The sequence below is a fragment of the Physeter macrocephalus genome, chromosome 16 (assembly GCF_002837175.3).
Source record: "Physeter macrocephalus isolate SW-GA chromosome 16, ASM283717v5, whole genome shotgun sequence".
Classification (NCBI taxonomy): Eukaryota; Metazoa; Chordata; class Mammalia; order Artiodactyla; family Physeteridae; genus Physeter; species Physeter macrocephalus.
In genome coordinates this window covers 62,538,410-62,562,160 of record NC_041229.1, presented here as the reverse complement: position 1 = coordinate 62,562,160, position 23,751 = coordinate 62,538,410, and the positions used below count along the sequence as shown (strand labels likewise).

The following is a 23,751-nucleotide window of genomic DNA, read 5'->3' as shown; positions in this document are numbered from 1 at the left end:
TCAATATTTAAAAAACAAACAACCCAATCAGAAATGGGCAGAAGACCTAAATAGACATTTCTGCAAAGAAGACATACAGATGGCCAAGAGGCACATGAAAAGCTGCTCAACATCACTCATTATTAGAGAAATGCAAATCAAAACTACAATGAGGTATCACCTCACACCAGTTAGAATGGGCATCATCAGAAAATCTACAAACAACAAATGCTGGAGAGGGTGTGGAGAAAAGGGAACCCTCTTGCACTGTTGGTGGGAATGTAAATTGATACAGCCACTATGGAAAACAGTATGGAGGTTCCTTAAAAAACTAAAAATAGAATTACCATATGATCCAGCAATCCCACTACTGGGCATATACCCAGAGAAAACCATAATTCAAAAAGACACATGCACCCCAATGTTCATTGCAGCACTATTTACAATAGCCAGGTCATGGAAGCAACCTAAATGCCCGCTGACAGACGAATGGATAAAGAAGGTGTGGTACATATATACAATGGAATATTACTGAGTCATAAAAAGGAATGAAATTGGGTCATTTGTAGAGACGTAGATGCATCTAGAGACTGTCATACAGAGTGAAGTAAGAAAGAGAAAAACAAATATCGTATATTAACGCATATATGTGGAACCTAGAAAATGGTACAGATGAACTGGTTTGCAGAGCAGAAATTGAGACACAGAAGGACACAGAAGTAGAGAAGAAACATGTGGACACCAAGCGGGGGAAGCGGCGGGGGGGGTGGGGGTTGTGGTGTGATGAATTGGGAGATTGGGACTGACATGTATATACTGATGTGTATAAAATGGATGACTAATAAGAAAATAAATAAACATTAAAAAATAAATAAATTAAAAAAAAAGAATTTAGCAGAGAGACGGAAGGTAGTGAAGTGGGTAAAGCATTTATTAGAAGCAGAGTACATGTGAAAAGGACACACGGGTGTGTTCAGAGAGAGAGTCACGCTTTGGGGGTGTCTTAAATTGCTTATATAGCGTCAGTTTTACGGGTCTTTGTTTTCCTCTGGCCAGTCATCTTGCTTCCTTCCCATATCTGATCTGACTCAGGCTCTCCCCCATGCGTGCTCACATCTTTTAGCCAAGAGGGATTCCAGTGTGAGGGTTTCTGGGAGGTTGGCAGGACATATTATGGGTTAGCATCCTTTCCCTTCCCTGACCCCTGAGGATCATTTCTGCTCATGTGTAGTTTGGGAGGTCTTCTTGACCTCAAGAATGAGAAGTATGTAACCTTCTTATCTTTTTACCCAAGCAGAGCTTAGCTCCTCTCTGCTCCTGCCATTGTCTTTATCTTGAAGTATCTGTCCTCAGGAGACAAATTTCAGCTGCTCAGCCTGGGGCCCATCTATCCCCTGCCTCAGAACTAGGGGATACCTGCCCCCACTTTCCTTAATGAGGGCTTGGAGGCAGTGGGAGGTCTAGATCAGGGGTCCCCAACCCCCAGGCCATGGACCGGAATCGGGCCACACAGCAGGAGGTGAGCAACAGGTGCGCGAGCAAAGCTTCATCTGTATTTACAGCCGCTCCCCATCGCTCGCATTACCGCCTGAGTCCCGCCTCCTGTCAGATCAGCAGTGGCATTAGATTCTCAAAGGTACGCAAACCCTACTGTGAACTGCGCATGCAGGGGATTTAGGTTGCACGCTCCTTACCAGAATCTAATGCCTGTTGATCTGAGGTGGAGCTGAGGTGGTGATGCTAGTGCTGGGGAGCGGCTGCAAATGCAGATTATAATTAGCAGAGAGGTTTGACTGCACAGAGACCATAATAAATTATTTGCTTGCAGACTCATATCAAAACCCTATCAGTGAGTGGCAAGTGACAATTAAGCTGCATCTGGTGGCAGGCTTTAAGTCAGCATCTGACACTTAATTTAGTCTGCACATGGCCTGCCCATTATTTTATTTACCACTTCTGCCTGCGCCTCTTTCCCGCACTGTGCACTTGTCTCAGTCACAGTTTTGGTAAGCCCACAAGCTAACAGTAGCCAAAATGAGTAAAAAACAAATGTCACTGGAAAGCTTCTTTGAAAAGGGGGAAAGACCCAATAATGAGATAGCAGAAGACTCTAAGACTGCCAACAAAAAGACAGCTGCATTTAAAAGAAAATACCAAGAGTTCTACTTAAATTATGGGTTCATTGCAACAGGTGATTCACATTCTCCAAGACGGCTTTGTATAATATGTGGCGACTGGCCATCCAACGAAGCCATGAAACCTCCAAAACTGCTTCACCACATGGAGACCAAGCACCCTGCATGAAAAGACAGCCTTTGGAGTTTTTCAAAAGAAAAAAATGTGAACACAAAGAACAGAAGCAATTATTGAAGGCTACCACTTCATCAAATGTGTCTGCACTGAGATCATCATTCTTAGTGGCTAACCGCATTGCTAAAGCTAAGAAGCCCTTTACTATTGGTGAAGAGTTGATCCTGCCTGCTGCTAAGGACATTTGTTGTGAACTTTCAGGAGAGGCTGCAGTTCAAATGGTGGCACGTGTTCCTCTTTCGCTAGCACCATAACTAGATGAATTGATGAAATAGCAGAGGATATTGAGGCACAATTGTTAGAGAGGATTAATGAGTCACCGTGTACGTAATCCAGGTTGACAAATCTACCGATGTTGACAGCAAGGCAACAATGCTTGTTTTTGTGAGATATATTTTTCAGGAGGATGTGCGTGAGGATATGCTGTGTGCACTTTTGTTTCCCGCCAACACCACAGCTGCAGAATTATTCAAGTCTTTGAATGATTACATATCAGGAAAACTGAATTGGTCATTTTGTGTCAGTATATGCACGGATGGAGCAGCTGCCATGACTGGACGGCTTTCTGGTTTCACTACTCGGGTCAAAGTAGTCACTTCTGAATGTAAGTCTACATACTGTGTCATCCATAGAGAAATGCTGACTAGCCGAAAAATGTCACCTGAATTTAACAACGTTTTGCAGGATGTGATTAAAATTATCACCCACATTAAAGTACATACCCTTAACTCACGTCTGATTGCACAGCTCTGTGAGGAGATGGACGCAGAGCACACACATCTTCTCTTATACACAAAAGTGACATGGCTTTCTAAAAGTAGATCACTGGCCAGAGTTTTTGAGTTAAGAGAGCCGCTCCAGAGATTTCTTTTAGAAAAACAGTCACCACTGGCAGCACATTTCTTTGCCACAGAATGGGTCATAAAACTTGCTTACTTGTGTGACACATTCAACCTGCTCAGCAAACTCAATCTGTCATTTTAGGGGAGAATGACAACCGTGTTCAAGTTGGCAGATAAAGTGGCTGCATTCAAAGTCAAACTGGAATTATGGGGGTGACGAGTGAACATTGGGATTTTTGACATGTTTCAAACAGTAACAGAGATTTTGAAAGAGACTAAGCCAGGGCCTTCTTTCTCCCAGCTGGTGCATGATCACCTATCTCAGTTTTCAAAGGAGTTTGAGCATTACTTCCCAATCACAAAAGACCCCCGAATTGGAAAGGAATGGATCCATGACCCATTTGTGAATAAGCCAGGTGAATTGACTTTGTCCGTGCTAGAAGAGGATCAACTGCTTGAGATTGCAAATGATGGTGGCCTTAAAAGTATGTTTGAGACCACTTCAAATCTCCATACATTCTGGATTAAAGTCAAGGTGGAATATTCTGAGGTTGCCACAAAAGCACTGAAAAGCCTGCTTGCATTTCCAACATCCTATCTTTGTGAAGCAGGGTTTTTTGCAGTGACGGCAACCAAAACGAGATTACCGAGTAGACTGGACATAAGCAACACGCTGTGGATGTCACTGTCTCCCATCACCCCAGATGGGACCATCTAGTTGCAGGAAAAGAGGCTCAGGGTTCCCACTGATTCTGCGTTATGGTGAGTTGTATAATTATTTCATTATATATTACAATGTAATAATAATAGAAATAAAGCGCACAATAAATGTAATGCACTTGAATCATCCTGAAACCATCCGCCCCCCACCCCCCGGTCTGTGGAAAAATTGTCTTCCATGCAACCCATCCCTGGTGCCAAAAAGGTTGGGGACCGCTGGTCTAGACAGTCAGGGGCTGTTAAGTTGTTAAGCTCCTTTGAGAAGCTGAGCAGCAGCAGCTACAGCCTGTAAGCATGGGGGCCATCCTTTAGGGCTTTGGTCCAATTGTTTAGAAAAACAGGTTACAGCCTGAGTCAGAGGTCCCAGTTTTTGTGTAAACACCCCCAGGGCAGTTTCTCCTCTCTCATGTATATATAGATGGAGGGGACAGCTCAGGTTGGGTAAGGCTAATGCGGGGGCTCTTATGAGGTGGTTTTTCAGTTCCAGGAATGCCCGGTCACAATTGGGGGTCCACTCAAAAGGGTCAGGGTCCTCCCCTTTAATTGTTCATACAAGGACTTAGCACCTAAGCCAAAGATGGCGATCCATATACAGCAGAACCTGGCCATGCCTAGGAACCCCCAGAGCTGTCTTTTCATACTAGAGGGTGCCATCTGGCAAGCCAATTCCTTCTTCTCCTTAGATAGTGCCCCGTCTGTTGCCGAAATTTCAGCTTTTTCCTGTGCACCGATGCCGAACAGAAATATGGAGGCAGAGATTTTGGAGGAAGAGAGACATGGCTTTATTTTTCTGCCAGGAAGAAGGGAAGACAGTAGTCTAGCACCTCAAGAACTGTGCCCCCCGACTTGGGGAATTGCAGGGGGTCTTATAGGTGGAACTTGCAGTCCAGGATAAGTGATAAGGAACAAAGTGGTGAAGGTCTTGCATTCTTCTTGCAATATTTTAAAACAGTCACTGCTGCTGTCAGGCAGCCTGGTAATTGGGTCCATTCATCTCTGGGTTATCGGCCTGCGACCTTCTTTCTGAAATGTAAACAGCTACAAGGGGTGATTTGCTACAAGAGAATGCAGAGGGTAAATGCCAGGTGCAGGGTACAATTCATATGGAACCAGAGAGTAATTAGCTTTGTTTAGCTTTGTGAAGGACAAGTCTAGCTACAAGTGTTTGTTTGTATATGCTGTTTGCCCAGCCTGTTCATTGTTGCTTATTTTCCTTGTTTATCAGAAAAATCTCATTTCTATTTTTGCTACAACATGTGCCCCTTTTCTATTATAAATCCTAAGTATTCTACCCGCTGGAGGAAGATCTGGGCTTTTTGCTTTGAAACTTTATATCCTCTCTCAGCCAGATGATATAAGGTGCTAACTGTGTTATGGTCAGAAAGCTCTTTGGTGGGGCTGGCGATTAGAATGTCATCCACATATTGAAGTATAGTTCGCTGTTCTAACTCAAGATCACTAAGATCTTTAGCTAAAACCTTTACGAAACGGGTGGGGCAGTTTTTAAATCCCTGCGGCAGAACCTTCCAGCACAGATTGTTTTCTAGAGCTGTAGGGATCCTGCCATTCAAATACAAAAATCTATTGAGATTCTGGGGCTAAGGACACACAAAAGAAGGCATCTTTTAAGTCTAACACTGAATACCAGATCCTCTCAGGGTTTGGGGTAGAGAGTAATGTGTACAGGTTGGGCACCAGGAGTGAATTTCCTCCGTAGCTTCATTTTACTGCTTGGAGGTCCTGAACTAGCCGGTATTTCCCATTTGGTTTTTTTTTACCGGAAGAATAGGAGTGTTGCAAGGGGACTGACAGGATCTAAGAAGCCCTTGTTTGAGTAGCTGTCTATTATAGGCTTAATGCCCACTAGGGCTTCTTTGGTTTAAGGGGTATTGCTTTTTACTTGGGTGATTGTAGTTGGGTCACAGTTTGACTATGACTGGTGGTGCCCTCCTGGCTCTGCCAACAGTATGGGCTCTGTCCTGGGCCCATACTGAGCGGTTAATCCCCTCAAGGTTAATTGGGCCATTATTATTGGCAGTGGGCGGTAGCGCTAGGGCTACAGAATGGAAGGTGGTCTTGGGTATTTCAGTGGTAAGGTTTTTGTCTCTGAGATAAATTGTAGCTCTCAATTTATATAGCAAGTCTCTATTAGAGGAATTGGGCATTCCGGGATATATAAGAAAGAGTGAGATAACATTTTTCCTTCCAAAGCGCACTCAAGGGGCTCTATAAAATTGCACTCCTGTGGTTTCCCTTCCACTCCCATGATCTTACATTTATCTTTGATCATTTTGCCTTGTCGAGTGTTCAAGACCAAGAGGTGGCCCCTGTGTCAACTAAAAAGTCAACCTTTTTACCCCCTATGGTCAGGGTCAGCTGAGGCTCCTCAGGGGTAATTTCCAGGGTGCTCTGAGGAGCACCTAGGCCCCTTCAGTTTTCTTCTTTTATGTGTGCAACCGGTGAGGTTGGGCCAGGACACAATGGTCCACCTAGTTTCCTTCCGAGACATTTGGGGCATTCTCCCTTCCAATGACCCTCCTCCATGCAGTTTGCACACTGATTGGTTTAAGCCCTTCTCTTCACTGTGGGCATGGTCTTCGAAATGCAGGGCGACTCATCAATGTCACAGGGTCCCTTGGGGGGCCATCATTCCTGGGAGGTCGATTGACCCTGAATTGCTAAGGCCAGAATACTGGCAGTTCATTCTGCTCTTTTATCTTCCTTTGCGTTCGCCTCCAGATCCCGGTTGTTGAACACCCGAAGTGCTGATTCCACCACCCGGGAAGTGGGCATGGTGGGCCCTCTCCCCAACTTTTGTAATTTTCTCACAATGTCTGGGGCGCTCTGGGACTTTAGAGTGGACTGCCCTTCCAGTGGCTTCAGATTATATTTGTGTACTCTTGGAGACACTCCCTTAGGCACTCAAGGAAGGCTGAGGGATTTTCCTCTGGTCCCTGGATGACTCCCTGTACCCTACTTCAATTTATGGGTTTCTTTCCCACTGACTAAGCCCTTAAGAATCAAATACCTGAAATGTGTGAAGTTCTGCCAACTGTTTTCCTCTTGATGATCCCACCCAGGGTCCGTCTCGGGAATGGCTGGGGCTCCAAGCTGTTATACAGTGTGCCCTGCATAATTTTGATTGGTCTTATCCACTTCTCCCTTGCATTAGTTATAATCAGTGCCTTTTCTTCCCCAGAGACTAAGATATTTTAGGAGGGTTTGGACATCCACCCAACTGGGGAAATGAGAGTGGAATATTCCCCAGAATAATTAAGGACTCCCTCGGGGGTCTTCCCATAAACCCTGGGATCGATCCTTCTAGTTGTATAGATCTGAGAAAGAGAGAGGTACATACATGGTGGTCAGCGCCCCCTTCTCCATTGGGGACCTCCCAAAGGGGGAATAGCTTATTGATTCAGAGTTCTGGTACTGAACTCTGTGGGCGTGCATCGGACTAGTTCCCGAGAGAGGAAAACTGAGAGAGAATGAGATTTGAACCAGCCTTGCATTTTTTATGGAGGACCTTGTTTTGGCTAAGTGCCATGAAACATTGTACATGGGGATCTCATCTCATTTTTTTTAATGCTGGCAATAGAGATCCAATTGAAAAATAGTATTATAACTTAGCGAGCCATTAGTTGGCCAACTTTCTCCATCTGCCAGTTTATACTGGGGCTACATGGTGTTGCAAAAGAAAATAAGCTGTCTCTTTGGTAGTGGGCAGTACTCGAAGAATTTCCCGTTATGGAGAATGCACCTTAGCAGCAATTTCACCAGGACAGAGGCTTGGTTACCCAGAGTGGGGAGTCCTTATTTCTGGTCTGTTTCCAACGTCCCAGTGGCCTCTTCCTAGGGTTGGTAGCAACACAGATCCCACAGGATCTGGCCCACACCAAGTTGTCTAGGCACTCTAACTGAAATCTGAACCAATCTTCACAGGGGCTGGAAGGGGAGATGCTATCTAAGAGGGCCCTAGTTATAAAGTCGCCTCTAAGTTAGCAAGTAGACATTTCCAGGCCTACTCTGGGACTGTAGGAGATACCCAATGTAGGTGAGTGCTTTCAGCGAGCAGTCCTCAGAGATAGGGTAAAGGAGGAATGGGAAATAAGCGTTCTCTAATCAGATAAATTGCTCGGAGAGCCTCTCTGGCAGTCAAGGAGGCTTGTTCTAAAAGGGCTTGACCCTGCTTGGTTACAGGCAATCAGGCAGGGAGGCCGAATGCCCATTTGGAATGTGTCCACTTCTCTATACTCTCAGCTACAAGGACCCAAGGACTTTGGATGATTTGGGTGTCCTCTTCTTCCATCTCTGGCCAGACGGTGGTTTTCCGGAAATCTGGCAAAAATAAGATTTTTAAAGGGTTTGTGTCTCAGAGGAAGGATCCCTAGGGATCTGTGATTGAGGGTAATGGGGAGAGACCTACCCAACAGAGCCATATACCCTGCCCCAGGATGGCAAGTTAGGGCAAGACAAACCAATACAGAAGATGTGCTCTTGGATTTTTGACTATATCCTGGAGTCAGGAGTGCTGCAGGGGTCAGGGCTGTGAGTGTTTTACAGTGTGCCAACTTACATGGACATTTGCTTCCAGCCGGCAGGGTACCCAGTGCTCATCTACCCTGGTCCGTGACCGACTTATCCTTTCACAGGAGTCTTCCAGTGGAGAGCGCCCTAGTGGCCTTTAAGTGCTAGACCCATGCCCACAGTTGTGGCAAGTATTTCCAAGAACATCAGAGCAAACAAGACCACATAGAACAGAGATTGAAGTTTCACCCTTATCAAGAACAGAGACTAGGGCTTACGTTGCACACACAAAACAAAGATGTTCTTACCATGTGGTGGCCTGGAGGGCTTCCCGTCCAGTCCATTCAGGCAACCAATTGTCCAATCTTGCCTCCCCCGTTATCAGAGCATTGGCTCAATTTAGACAACCAACCGTCCAGTCCCGTCTTCTCGGCAGAGGTCTGGCTCCAGCCAGGTGGCCAGGATCCTTTCCCTTAATTAGCCAACCCCTACAAGCACCATTGGCCTTGTCGACCGAAGTGGGGTCAGCGCCCCCTGTGTTGGGCATCACCTGGACACTACACCAATCTGTAGCAAGTATCCTTGGAGACGTGCCCGGGTGTGGGGGGGGTCTTAACCTGGGGAGCACCCCGCTTGATTCTTGGCTGCTTTTTGATCTCAGGCTTAATTTAGTAGCCTTCACTGGCTCAGGGATCCAGAATTGGGGCAAACCACCCAGTTATTTAACTTGCCTTGTTGGCGAGTAAGCCCTGAGTTACCAGACGGAATGGGCCCCCCATTGGATGCCAAAATTTGTTACCGAATTAAGTCGTATGGACCCTGCTCCAGCCCTAGCCCAGTGGAGGCTCTCTGCCTTGGTGAGGGAGGGTTTTTTTCCTGTTTGGGTTCAAGTAGGCGAATAACAAAACCCAAGCTGAGATTGACCCAGCACAGTCTTTATTCAGTGGCCAAAGAATGGAGAAGTGGGAACTAAGTTCACAGATCGAATTCTCACCCAGCTGGTAAGAGGGGTTTAACTTTAAAGAGTAAAGACAACGGGAGGAGGAGTGAGGCTTACTATGTGGAGGCATATGCAGTAGCCTACCGGGAAGGGGCAGGGCTTTTTCTGAGGGACTGGGGTACCACCCTCTTTTTCTCCTTTTTTGGTCCTTAATGTCAAGTCCTGGCCACCAATAGGTGCGTCATTTAATATGCTAATGTAGTAAGATGAGACTCGGTCTGTTGGAGGTCAGATTCATTGCCCTATTGGTCCCAGCTGGTTCCATCTGTTTGTTTTTGTGTGTGTGTGTGTGTGTGTGTGTGTGTGTGTGTGTGTGTGTGTGTATGTATAGCTTCCTTTTCTTTTCTCTGAACCCTTCAAGTTAAAAATTTATGTTCACTCCTACTAACGGTGGGCGTTGGTGGGTTTTGAGCAAAGACCTGGAGCAGCTCTGGCAACAGAGGTACTCACCCCAGCCCTACCCCTGCCCTAGCCAGACCTGGAAGAGGGGAGTGGAGGAGGCAAGCCCCATCCCTCTTAGCTCAGCAGCTAATCCTCCCTCCCTAGCTCTGTCCCTGGGGGTTGGGGCCTTCATTCCAAATTGTGTACTAGAAGCAGCATCCTCACCCCTTCCACCTCAAGGACGGGACTGCCAGGGCTTGCACCCTTGGCTGTAGCCAGGATAGAGGCAGATGGGCAGGAAAGGCCCGGTGACATTAGCACTCCTGAGCCATCGGACTGGGAGTTTATAGCATCCCGCCTTGTCTGATCTGTAGTTGGCCCCTCCCAGCCTCCAGGTCCACTGTAGGCTGAGCCTGCCTTCTAGTTTAATACCTTTAGCTCTGCCTAGTTTCTTCTGGGCACAGTCCGGCTTCATACATGCCTCTGGTGTGGAGCGGGTGCCGCTGTGCCTGAGAGCTGTCTTGCCCAGGGCAGGCAGGACCTGAGGTGCCCTGCTCACATTGTGTCTGGTAGGACACGTCCCTGCTCCTCGCCATCACTGTTATTGGGATCACTGTGCTCCTGTTGGCCCTGAGGAACAAGAACGTAAAGAAGAGACGTCCTATCGCCTTACAGCACCCTGAAGCCAAGTTCCTGCTGCCCCTGACGGAGAAAGAGGGGATGGGCCAGCCCTCCCCCTCTGCTGTCAGGGGCAGTGTTGGGGTGGGGGGTGATGTGAGAGGAAGACAAAGCGCTGGGGAGTGTTGGCTGGGGAGGCCAGGGCACTGGGATGGGCATTCCAGGCCTCTAGTTTGCCTCCCACCGCCACTGCCTGCGTATGTGTGCTGGCGGCTCCTTTCCCAGGCATCTGAGCTGCCCAGCAAAGCTTCCAGAAAGCTGACAGAGCCCACCTCTGTTTTCTGTCTTATTAGCAAATCAGCTACAACAATCGGAGGTTGTGCTTTGGACTGCCCTCGCGGGACCATGCCTTGGGGCTTCCTGTAGGTGAGTGGAGTTTGGCGTCATCACCAGGACCTGGGCCTTGCAGGCACTCTGCTCCTATCAGAAACTCGGCTCAGGTGTAGAGGTTGCCCTGCTACCTTTCCTGAGCCACATAAGCTCAAAGAGGTAGGGAGATAGGCTTAGGGCTAGTCCATTCCCTTTCTCATCGTTCCACTGGGGCTGACACAAAAGCGATATCTTAATGAGCATGGAAAAGAACTGAGTCTAGAGTCAGAAGGTCTAAGATCCCTTTGCCAGCTCCTTGCTGGACAATCTTAAGCAAGTCCCTCAACCTCTCTGAGACTCTGTCTATGAAATGGGGCTTCCCAGGCCTGTCTGCTACTTGCATTGTTGTGAGAATTAAGTGACTGATGGATGTGAAAATTCAGAAACTGTAAACTGCTGTGCACTTAGGACAGATGGGAGGAATTGATGTTCCCCTACTGTCAAGAGAAAGGCCCAGAAGGTTTGGAGAGGCAGGAGGGGGTTGGTGCCCTTCCCCTCCAGTACGTGGATTCTCAGCAGGGGCCTCAGACTCATGCACGAAAGGAGGGACCCGTTGTGGATATGAGCCCCAGCAGTCCTAGAGTTCCGAGTTATCCCAGTTCTAATCTGTACGACCACCAGATGGCTGAGTCAGTCTTAGCGCTCTGCTAGGCCCACAGCCTGAAACTTTGTGCTGCTGGTGCTGCTTGCCTTCCTGGTGGAGATCCTCATCCATAGCCTACTCGTCCTGGGTGCATGGGACAAAAGCTTGACGTCACCTCTTCAGGTGATGAAATTACCCACTAGGCAGCCAGCGTGGCTCCTGAGCCTCCTTGCTGCTTCCTCTCTCCCTCTTCCTCCGTGAGAGCTGGGTGTCAGCCTGCCTTCCAGCCCTCTGCCTGGCTTGTGAGACCAGCCCTATTGGCAAGAAGGCTGAAGAATAAAACCTCTGAGAAATAGAATTTCTTAGAAACTGTCATGACCCACTCTCTCCTCAGCCCTGGTGTGGGCAGTGCACAGTTAGTGCACAAGGTAGTTTAGAGGCTTCTGGGAGAGTCTGCTATGAAGGCTCGGAGGGTTCTCATGCTTGCCAGCTCTGCTGAAATGAAGCTGGTTAGAGATGCAGTCTGCGGGACCAGCCGGGCAGCCCCGTTTTCTCTGAGGTTGCTGCCAGGCCAGGCCCAGGTTGGCTGCATCTGAAAGTCTTTCTAAGGTTTCCAGTATCAGATGAGTTCTCAGCAGGAAGCTGCCACAGGTGTTTATTCCTGGGTATCCCTGGTTCCCAGCCAGGGCATAGCCAGAGTCATTGAGCCTGTCCTTTCTTTTTTTTAATTTTATGGAAGTACAGTTGATTTACAATGTTAATTTATGCTGTACAGCAAAGTGACACAGTTATACATATATATATTCTTTTTCATATTCTTTTCCACTATGGTTTATCACAGGATATTCAATATAGTTCCCTGTGCCATACAGTAGGACCTTGTTGTTTATCCATCTTAAGCCTGTCCTTTCTTAACCCAGAGCGTTTGCACCTCAGGCTTCAGGGCCCCTCAAGACTGGTTTTTGCCCATGCAGTGCCCCCTCCTCCTTTTCCTCCTTCCCTTCCTCCTACCCTTCTCCTCCTCCTTCTCCCTGGGTCTCTGCTTCTTTCTGCATATGCTCTCTCTCTGTCCTGTGCACACACAGCTTCTATGCTCTCAGATACTCTGGCTCAGAACTTCCTCTTGCCTTTGTCTCTTGGCATCTCTTGATTGCAGCTTCTGCCCTCACCACTAATTGCCTTAGTCACCGAAGTCTCCCATGTTGGATGCAACAGAAATCTGAGTGGCCTAGCCCATCATGTGACACTGGATCATGTAGTCATGATCCATAGGTCTCTGGCCACCCTGGTCTGTTCATGTCTACCCTGGGGGGACAGAATTACATGGTTCAAAGCTTCACTGCTGCCCTTCAGCAGAGCCATGGGCCAGGGAGAGACAGTGCTCCTGCTGGAACTCATGGTCCGTGGATGTCTAAATCCTGGAGCCCTGCATACCTGTGAGCCCAGGCCTGCTCCATGCCAGGGAACAGGATACAGATGAGGGAGCTGTGATTCATTCATAGACCCCAGTGATACATACAGTTTAGGAAGAAATGACTTTATGAAGGCAAGATATTTTGCTTTAAAAAGGAAACACTTTTCTGTAATTTTTAATACTCAGCCTGCAACTTTAATTAGCTCTTCCTGCTCCACAGAGCACTTTGGCACAGTAAGCATGCACCGACAGTAGGTTTCCTGTGTGTGAAGCTCACAGCTACACTGTGATGGAGTCAGGGCAGGTACATGGGGTGAAGTGACTTGTCCAGGGTTGCACATGGAGTGATAAGGGCAGGCCTAGGATCTAGGCGTCCTGGACTTGGGCTCCATCCCTGCTTGGCCCTCCTCCCATGCACCCTGTCACGCTAGGCACCCCCTCTGCCACCAAAGCTCAGTCCTTTAGAGAAATGCTTGGTCCTGTTTAGGCTGGCCCTGCTCAGTCTTAACATTTGGTGCCTTTTCTGTAGGTAACTATGTTAATCTCTTGACCAAAATTGATGGTGTTTTGGTGGTCAGGGCTTACACGCCTGTGTCCAGTGATGATGATCTAGGCTTTGTGGACTTTATTATCAAGGTAAATGATGCCCGCCATGTCCAGCTGCCTCACCATCACAAGCTTGTTCAGGGTGGTGGGCGGAGAAGGGGCACATGCCCTGGACAGGGCTTCCCAGCGGTGTCATTTAACAGTGAAGCTGTTGACCTAGTGAAGTCTTCAGGTGTTGCTTAGAGCAACCATGAGTGCAGAGGATTTGCTTCTCATGGTTTCTGGTAGCAAGTGTATTCTTGAGTTGTGTGTGGCTGTGGCCTCGGGGCTGAAGGTGTGAAAACCATGCTGCCTTATTTTTCAGATCTACTTCAAAAATGTACACCCTAATCATCTAGAAGGGGGGAAGATGACTCAGTACTTGGAGAACATGAAAACTGGGGACACCATCCTTTTTCAAGGGTCATCCGGCCTCCTGTTCTATCATGGGTCAGGTACTGGAGGGTTCACAATGGGCCTCCAGCTAGGAGGAAGAAGATGCGTGTGGTTGTTCCATTGTTCTAGAAAGCTCCTCAGATTTGAGTCACATGGACTTGTCCTTGAAGTCTTCATACATTCATTCACACACCCACTTTATGAGATTATAAGCTTCATGAAGGTAAGGGAGTGATTTGGTGGTTCCTCATCACTGTATCTCCAGCACAATGCCTGATGCACGAAAGGCACTTGCTGTTGCTGAAAACTGGAGGATGGGTGGATGGATGGATGGAATGCACACTCATCCGTTTGCTCACACACTTATCACTTACTCATTCGCTGCTGTGGGTGAGAGTGCTGTGTGACACTCCATGTTAACTTCAGCCTGCCTTCCTCCTTCCTCAGAAGAAAAGGTGCTGTTAATCCCCCCAAGGATGCCCAGGCCCTACTCCCACTTTGGGCCCTAGTGGACCAGGGCTGGCTAAGGAGGCCACCCTGGCTTGCTCCTCTGGTTTAAAATGGCATAGCCAATCCCTTAGGTGGACTTGCTTCCTGGGAGGCCCAAGGAACTCAGTGATGTTTTGCGGGCTCTCAGTCAAGAGCTGTAGACATCAGAAGTATCCTCTGTGTTTTCAGGAAAGTTTGCGTTCAAACCATACTAAACGAGTGAGCTTGAAAATAAACTGGCCCATCACCTGGGAATGATTGCTGGCGGCACAGGTAAGAGGCTACTGGGGGTTTCATCCACAGGGTGAGCCCTGAGACCTTTCTGACTTCGGAGTCATTTGGTCCTAAAAGGGGTGATGTGAGAGATTGCTTCTCTGGCTCTTTGAGATGGGGATGCAGGGTCAATGACAGGTCTTGACACTGACCCTGGACGCCCTGCTCCCCTTAACCAACATGGTGGCTGCCCCACGAGCCCCTGGAGCCTCTAAGGTGAGGCTGGGGGCCAGGCTGGGCAGGCCCACACAGGCCCCCAAGGGCTCCTGGACCCTGTTCAAGCCTGATGCTCCCCATCCCTTGAAAATGAATGCCTGAAAGATGAGAACAAACGTGTACGGAGAACTGCAACGTGCCAGGCACCATAACAGGCATTTTAAAAACTATCACATTTACTTGTCATTAAATCTGTTTTACAAATGAGGACACTGAAGAGCTCAGACAGGTGCCTGACTCACCTTAGTCAGACAGTTAGGGAGCTAGACACGAAACGCAGTCGTTTCAAAGCCAGTGCTGCCATGTGAAAGTGAGAAGTGCTTTTGATGGATTGTTGCATTAGAAGGGAAAACCAAAATGAAGGGTGGTTCTGCACTTTGAGTTCTGGGGACAGAAGTGAGAAAAGTAATTGTGGCCAAGGAAGCTTGTGAAGCTGCTGCAGACCAGGGACTGTGGGCATCAGAGGGGGAGGGAACCCCGGCGCGCCTGCCAGCTGTGTTCCAGGGGTTACGCCCATGCTGCAGCTCATCTGCCGCATCACCAAGAAGCCCAGTGACAAGACCAGGATGTTCCTCGTCCATGCCAACCAGGCCAGTTCTGCTGAGTCAGCCTTGAGCGAGGAAGGAGTGTTCCACTGTTTGCTGAGCTGGCCTCTGCATTCTTTTCCTCCCCACTCACCACAGTCGTGCTCAGGCGCCTGCAGCTATGGGAGGGCTCACTGGGCTCAAATAGGGCTGCTGGCAGCCATAGAAGCTGAGTCCAGGCCTGTTTTTCCATTTGTTTTTGTTTTTTTACTCTGTCTCCCCAAACAACCATAAGCACTAAGCTTTCCTTCTTTCTTTAATATATAAGTCTATGCTTTTCCCAATGTAAACTCATAGATGCCTTGCCCGTAGTGGAAATTTCAGAAAATACAGAAGCATATAAATAATTTACTTCTTTTTTTGTTTGCTCTATACATGCTATATATATATTGTTTTTCATTTTTAGTTTTTTTACTCAACATTACCACACAGGCATTTTCTTCTCATTAAAACTCTTTATATTTTCATCAGTCTATATCAAGTCACACCATCATTACTAAATCTTCTCCTCCATTCAGGTTGTTTTCAGTTTTCACAGTTATAATTGATACAGTGATGAATAATTGTACCTAGGCTTAGATTATTTTGTTAAACAGAATCCCAGAAGTGGAATTGTTGGGACAAGGATCGTGACGAGTTTTACGGTCCGGGTCTTGTGTGCAGCATCTCTGAGCCTGCAACAGATCTTTTGGCTTTGTGCACTTTCCCCAACGGAGGCTACAGCCTCTCTCTTCCTCTGCTGTAGCTCTCCAGTGCCGTAGGTTATATATATCGTGTCATATGTCACTGCCTTAGCCCCTCGCATTCCCTGCAGGAGATCCTGGGCCAGTCTGGTTTGCCTTGCCTGGCACTCAGAGTGGATGCAGGAGCTGGGCTGGGACCCCCAGCGTTCAGACACAGCCTTCCAGCTGGAGGGCAGTCACCCAATGCCTCCCTCCACAAGAGGGCGTTTGTTGTGTCGGAGCCTCAGCAGAACTCTTTGGCCCAGAGTCTGAGGGAGGACTCAAGCTAGAGTGGGGTGGCCGGGGCAGGAACGTGCTGACCTGTGTGCTGAGTCTGGGGGAACAAGCAGGACGCCCTGAAGGGGTGAGGCTCATGTTGCTTCTTTTCTAGACAGAGGAGGAGATCTTGGTGAGAAAGGAGCTTGAAGAAGTTGCCAGAACTCACCCAAAGCAGTTCAACCTGTGGTACACCCTGGACAGGCCTCCTGTTGGTATGGTCCCCGTTGTCCCCACCGTGGGTCAGCTCCAACCCTTGACCCAGTCAGGGGCCAGTCCCTGGGTTGGCTGGTTCTGGGCTGGGTGGCTGAGGCCTTGGACTATGTCTCTGCTTGGGAAATGCAGGAATTTGAGGGAGAGAGGATTTGTGATGACCTGCTTGTAAGGGCAGTAGAGGGTAGGTGTCCGATATCTCAGCGGCACTCCACGCACTACTCTGAACGTCAGGGGGGACCCTGAGGCCCCGGGCCACCCTGAACACCCACTCCACACGGCATCCCACAGAGCCATCACTTACACTGCCTCCCGTACGGCCACTGACCCTTTCACCCCGCACCCTGCACCTCACCTAGGACAGCAGTCCTCATAAACTGAGCCCCAGCCAGCCCCGGCCGCCACCGCGCATGCCGCACCCCACAGAGCCCTCACGCTGGCAGGCTGCCTCTCCCACCCAGCGCTTAGCTGTGCCTGCCTCGTCATACAGCTCACTGCCCAGCAGAGGGCGCCACCCAAATGAGCCAGTCCCCAAACAACCACAGCGCCCTTTGCCCGGCACAGCTCCTGCTCACAGCCTCGATTCATGTCGCACCTGGGTGCATCTGTCTCACGGTGGCGTTCACCCGTGCCGGTGCTTACAGCAGGCAGACACCAGCCAGGGACTCAGAGCCCTAGCAGTGAGCCTGGGGTCTGGGGTAACTACTGAAAAGGGCTCCCTGGGCCCCCCATGTCCTCTACTCCCAGCTTTCTGCGGAGAGCAGTAGTGCAGATATCTAAGCCTTGGCGAGTAGCCTTGTGTCCCTCTCCCTGGCTTGAGGGAGGGCGGGTGGGCGGGCAGGGGGCCTGGGGTCAGGGATGCAACCTGGTCCCCGCAACAGCTTTTTTCTGCTTAATCTCAGGCTGGAAGTACAGCTCAGGCTTCATTACTGAGGACACGATCAAGGAGCATCTCCCTCCTCCTGGGAGGTTCTCGTTCATCCTGGTATGTGGCCCACCACCCCAGATCCAGAGAGCCGCGCGCCCTAACTTGGAGAAACTGGGTTTCACCAAGGACATGATTTTCACCTACTAATGCCTCCCTTGCTCTTAGCAAATTTGCCTGGTCCCGTTCATGTTTCACAGTGAGCTCAGCTTCACCATGTTATACTGGGAAGTGTTCAAAAAGTCCCTCGTAATGCATCCTTGCATACGCTGGCGCTCCTTCCTCTCTTTTGGTGTGGGGCTAAGAAAAAGGCTCAAGAGACTGAAGATAAAGTAGCTTCTGAGACCTCCTTGCTTGAAGAGGCTTGAAGGAATTCCATTTCAGCATCTTTTTCCATAGTTTAGTGAAATAAAATTCAGTGCAAAGCAGATAGCCATTGAGTGTGGCTCTGTGGGGGACCTGCTAGACAGGTAGAAGGCCTTGGCCTGCCCCACATGTGAACTGGCATCTTGTGTCCCTGGGGGGTCACAATGGTCAAAAATGCTGGGGCAGAACTCCAGGAGAATCCAAGGGGGGTCGTGTCAACTCCCAATTTCTCTTCAACCCCTCTTTCTAGAGTGTTGTTTTTAAGGTCACACCTATCAGAGGGCTCAGGCACCCTCCATGTGCACTCTTTCTTCTCTTGTAGGAGAACTTGAAATGGAAATGGTGTTAAAAATACACATCAGGGCAATAGTCAAGGTGGGCTCCAAGAATCCTGGACTCCCTGTGCTTTACACCACAAATGGAGGTAAGGGGTGCTTCTTTGTTAAGGATCCTCTAAATGCCAGGCCCAATTCTGGTGTGATCAGGTAGGTGTGGTTAGTACAGAAGCTTCTGAACTTGCAAACAAAATTAGGTTCCTGAGGCTATTCCTTAAATCCATCATATTTATTGCAAAGGGTATAAGTGTTCACTATCACCATCTGTTGTTTGTGGTCAGGATGACATGCTGTTGCTTTGTTATCTGTGACTGGATGAAACCACTTATGCTCTTGATTTTTTTTATTACTTCTGCTCTTGAAGTATAGTTGATTTAATTTATAATGTTTCAGGTGTACAGCAAAGTGATTCAGTTGTGTGTGTATATATATATATTCTTTGTCATTCTTTTCCATTATAGGTTTTTACAGGATATCACATATAGCTCCCTATGCTATACAGTAGATCTTTGCTATTTTATATATAGCGGTGTGTATCTGTTAATCCCAGATTCCAAATTTATCTCTTCCCTCCCTTTCCCCTTTTGTAACCCTAAGTTTGCTTTCTATGTCTGTGAGTCTATTTCTGTTTTGTGAATAAGTTCATTTATATCATTTTTCTAGAATGCACATATAAGTGATATCATATATTTTTCTTTCTCTTACTTCATTTAGTATGTTGCTGCAAATGGCATTATTTCATCATTTTTTATGGTTGAGTAATATTCCATTCATCTGTTGATGGGCATTTAGATTGCTTCCATGTTTGCCTTGTGTAAATAGTGCTATGAACACTGGGGTGCACGTATCCTTTTGAATTAGAGTTTTCTCCAATATATGACCAGGAGTGGGATTGCGGGAACACGTGGCAACCCTATTTTTAGTTTTTTGAGGAACCTCCATACACTTCTCCATAGTGGCTGCAGCAATTTACATTCCGAGCAACAGTGTAGGAGGGTTCCCTTTTCTCTACACCCTCTCCAGCATTTATTATTTGTAGATTTTTTGATGATGGCCATTCTGACTAGTGTGAGGTGGTACCTCATTGTAGTTTTGGTTTGCATTTCTCTAATAATTAGTGATGTCGAGCATCTTTTCATGGGCCTGTTGGCCTTTTGTATGTCTTCTCTGGACAAATGGCTATTCTTCAATTTGTGAATGTGGTGTATCACAATGATTGATTTGTGGATATTGAAAAATCCTTGCAGCCCTCAGATAAATCCCCTTGATTATGGTATACAATCCTTTTAATGTATTGTTGGAGTAGGTCTGCTAGTATTTTGTTGAGGATTTTTGCATCTATGTTCATCAGCAATATTGGTTTGTAATTTTTTTTGTGATATTTTGGTCTGGTTTTTGTATCAGGGTGATGGTGGCCTCATAGAATGAGTTCAGAAGTGTTCCTTTTTCTCCAGTTTCTTGGAGAATACTTTCAGAAGGATAGGTGTTATCTCTTCTCTAAATGTTTGATAGAATTCACCTGTGAAGCCATCTGGTCCTGGACTTTCATTTTCTTGGGAGTTTAAAAATTACTGATTCTATTTTGGTACTGGTAATCGGCCTGTTCATTTTTTCTATTTCTTCCTGGTTCAGTCTTGGGAGAATTGTACCTCTCTAAGACTTTGTCCATTTCTTCTAGCTTGTCCATTTTATTGGCACATAATTGCTTGGAGTAATCTCTTATGATCCTTTGTATTTCTGTGGTGTCAGTTGTAACTTCTCCTTTTTCATATCTAATTTTATGGATTTGAGTCCTCTCCCTTTTTTTCTTGATGAGTCTGGCTAAAGGTTTATCAATTTTATCTTCTCAAAGAACAAGCTTTTAACTTCATTGATCTTTGCTATTGTTTTCTTTGTCTCTATTTCATTTATTTCTGCTCTGATCTTTATGATTTCTTTCCTTCTACTAACTTTGGATTTTGTTTCTTCTTTCTCTGATTGCTTTAGGTGTAATGTTAGGTTGTTTATCTGAGATTTTTCTTGTTTCCTGAGGTAAGCTTGTATCACTATAAACTTCCCTCTTAGCACTGCTTTTGCTGCATCCCACAGGTTTTGGAATGTTGTGTTTTCATTTTCATTTGTCTCCAGGTATTCTGATTTCTTCATTGATCCATTGGTTGTTTAGTAACAACCTCCATGTGTTTGTTTTCTAGTTCTTTTATTCCTTGTAGTTGATTTCTAGTCTCATAGCCTTGTGGTTGGAAAAGATGCTTGATATGATTTTAATTTTCTTAGATTTACTGAGACTTGTTTTTTGGCCCAGCATGTGATCTATCCTGGAGAATGTTCCGTGTGCATTTGAAAAGAATGTGTATTCTGCTGCTTTCGGGTGGAATGCTCTATAAACATAAATTAAGTTCATTTGGTCTAATTTTTTATTTAAGGCCTGTGTTTCCTTATTGATTTTCTGTCTGGATGACCTGTCCATTGATGTAAGTGGGGTGTTGAAGTCCACTATTATTACTATCAATTTCTCCTTTTATGTTTGTTAGCATTTGCTTTATATATTGAGGTGCTCCTATGTTGGGTGCATATATACTTATTGTTATATCTGCTTCTTGGATTGATCTCTTGATCATTACGTAGTGTCCTTGTCTCTTTTAACAGTCTGTAAAGTCTATTTTGGCTGATCTAAATACTGCTATTCCAGGCTTCTTTTGATTTCCATTTGCATGGAATACCTTTTTCCCTCCACTCCCTTTCAGCCAGCCTGTATGTGTCTCTAGACCTGAAATGAGCCTCTTGTAGGCAGCAAATGTGTGGATCTTGTTTTTGTGTCCATTCAGTCACTCTGTGTCTTTTGGTTGGAGCATTTAATCTATTTACATTTAAGGTAATTATCAATATGTTCTTATTGCCATTTTGTTAATTGTTTTGGACTTATTTATATAGGTCTTTTTTCCCCTTCTTTTGCTCTCTTGTGACTTGATGACTATCTTTAGTGTTATGTTTGGATTCCTTTTTCTGTTTTGTATTTCTATTAGATTTTTGGTTTGCAGTTACCTTGAGGTTTTTGTATAGCAGTCTATATGTATACATAAGTGTTTTAAGTTGCTGATCTCTTACTTTCAAATGCATTTTAAATACGCTGCAATTGTACTCTCCCCACCCTCACAATTACTTTTTGATATCGTATTTTACATCTAATTGTTTTGTTTATCCCTTGCTTATTGTGGATATAGATGGTTTTACCACTTTTGTTTCTTAACCTCCCTGCTAGCTTTGTGTGTGACTGATTTCCTACCTTTACTGTATATTTGCCTTTACCGGTGAGCTGTTTCATTACATAATTTTCATGTTTCCTGTAGTGGCCTTTTCTTTTTTCCCTAGAGAAGTTCCTTTAACATTTGTTGTAAAGCTAGTTTGGTGGTGCTGAATTCTTTTAGCTTTTGCTTGTCTATAAAGTTTTTGATTTCTCCTTCAAATCTGAATGAGAGCCTTGGTGGGCAGAGTATTCTTGTGTTTTTCCCTTTCAACACTTTAAATATATCTTGCCACTCCCTTCTGACCTGCAGAGTTTTTGCTGAAAATTAGCTGATAGTTTTATGGGCGTTCCTTCATATTGTTACTTGTTGCTTTTCCCTTGCTGCTTTTAGTATTCTCTCTTTAGCTTTAATTTTTGTCATTTTGCTTTGTGTCTTGGTGTGTTTCTCTTTGGGTTAATACTGTATGGGACTCTGCACTTCCTGGACTTGGGTGACTGTTTCCTTTCCCTGGTTAGGGAGATTTTCAGCTATTATCTCTTCAAATATTTTCTCAAACCCTTTCTCTCTTCTCCTTTTAGGACCCCTATAATGCAAATATTAGTGCACTTGATGTTGTCCCAGAGGTCTCTTAAACTATCCTCATTTCTTTTCATTCTTTTTCCTTTTTTCTGTTCAGCAGTGGTGATTTCCTCTACTGCCTCATTTTGTCTGTGTTGCTATTTGTATTTTTATGTATGTGGTAAGTTAGTTATGTTTCTCGACCTTGGAGAAGTGGCCCTCTGTAGGAGGCATCCTATGCGTCCCAGCAGTGCACATCCCTCTTGTCACCCAAGCCATATGCTCTAGGGTTCCCCTTAAGAGAGCTGTGTGGGTCCTTCTGTTGTGACAGACTGACCCTGTAGGCAGTCTGGGAGGCTTGGTTGAGCCCTAGTCTGGTTGGTTGTGAAACCCTAGGGGCCTGTGGGGCTAGCGGTGGCTCACTGGTGGGTGGAGTCAGAGTCCCAAAGAACCTGGGGCTGCTGCCCACCGACTGGCAGGTGAAGCCAGATTCTGGGGTTAGTGCCAGATCCTGGCAGGCAGAGCTGTTTTCTGGGGTCTAGCTGCAGCACCCAGGGACCCCAGAGCTCATTTGTGGAAGGGGTGCCAGTTCCTTCCTGACACAGTTGAATACGGGGTCCTGTGTGTCCTGAAGGTTGCATTGGTCTGCTAGTGGCCAGGGCCCAGCTGGTCCCAGGGTAGGGTCTGGCCTGTGTTGGGGAACCAGTTTTCTTGCTTCAGGTGTCTGCCGCCTGGTGGTTGAGGCTGGTCTAGAGGTTTGTGCAGGCTTTCTGGTAGGAGGGGCCAGTGCCTGTCCACTGGTGAGTGGGGCTGGGTCTTGGCCCTCTGGTGGGCAGGACTGTGTCTAGCAGTAGTGAGCCCAGAGGCAGCTGTGGGCTCTTTAGTCTGTAGGCAGCCTGTCTGCTGATGGGCGAGGCTGTGTCCCCATCTAGTTAGGTGAGGCATTCCAGGCATTGTCACCCTTAGGCTGTTGGGCGGGGCCTGTCTTGGAGCTAATGAGCCAAGATGTCAGCTGCCATCAACCATGTTCACTCTCCTGAATGCTCCCCAGTATGGCTGCCACCAGTGTCTCTGTCCCCAGGGTGAACCGCCCCCACCCCCTTCCGCCTAGGAGACCCTTCTAGACCAGCAGGTAGGTCTGGCCCAAGCTCTTATCAAATTACTTTTGCTGTGTGTCCCTGTGCATGTGAGATTTGGCATGTGCCCTTTGAGTGGAGTCCGTTTCCCCCGGTCCTATGGGGCTCCTGCAATTAAGCCCCACTGGCCTTCAAAAACAATTGTTCTGGTGGGGCTCATCTTCCCAGTGCTGGACCCCCGGGCTTGGTAGCCTGATGGGCTCAGAGCTCTTGCTCCTGTGGGAGAATCTCTGTACTATAATTATTCTCTAGTTTGCGGGTTGCCCACCCCGGCAGGGGTGGTGGGGTGTAAATGGGAGTTGATTATGTTGCAAGCCCACCCTTCCTACCTGTTTTGTTGTGGTTCCTTCTTTATGTCTTTGGCTGTAGAAGATCCTTTCTGGTAGGTTCCAGTCTTTTTTTTTTTTTTTGTGGTACGCGGGCCTCTCACTGTTGTGGCCTCTCCCGTTGCAGAGCACAGGCTCCGGACGCGCAGGCTCAGCAGCCATGGCTCATGGGCCCAGCCGCTCCGCGGCATGTGGGATCTTCCCGGACCGGGGCACGAACCTGGGTCCCCCGCATCGGCAGGCGGACTCTCAACCACTGCCCCACCAGGGAAGCCTCCAGTCTTTTTCATCGATGGTTTTTCT

At 47.1% G+C, this 23,751-nt stretch overlaps 1 protein-coding gene across 1 annotated transcript in view; it reads left to right on the top strand.

Moving 5' to 3' along the window:
• CYB5R2 (cytochrome b5 reductase 2) overlaps positions 1–23,442 on the top strand; it is a 27,141-nt gene extending 3,699 nt beyond the window's left edge. Inside the window, 9 exon segments of the mRNA XM_028500902.2 lie at positions 6,591–6,645; positions 10,333–10,723; positions 10,726–10,803; positions 13,333–13,439; positions 13,714–13,843; positions 14,463–14,546; positions 15,267–15,352; positions 16,460–16,559; positions 17,460–23,442. Coding sequence (XP_028356703.2) covers positions 6,591–6,645; positions 10,333–10,723; positions 10,726–10,803; positions 13,333–13,439; positions 13,714–13,843; positions 14,463–14,546; positions 15,267–15,352; positions 16,460–16,559; positions 17,460–17,632 — 1,204 coding nt within the window. The 3' untranslated portion in view covers positions 17,633–23,442.
• The last annotated feature ends 309 nt before the right edge of the window (positions 23,443–23,751 follow it).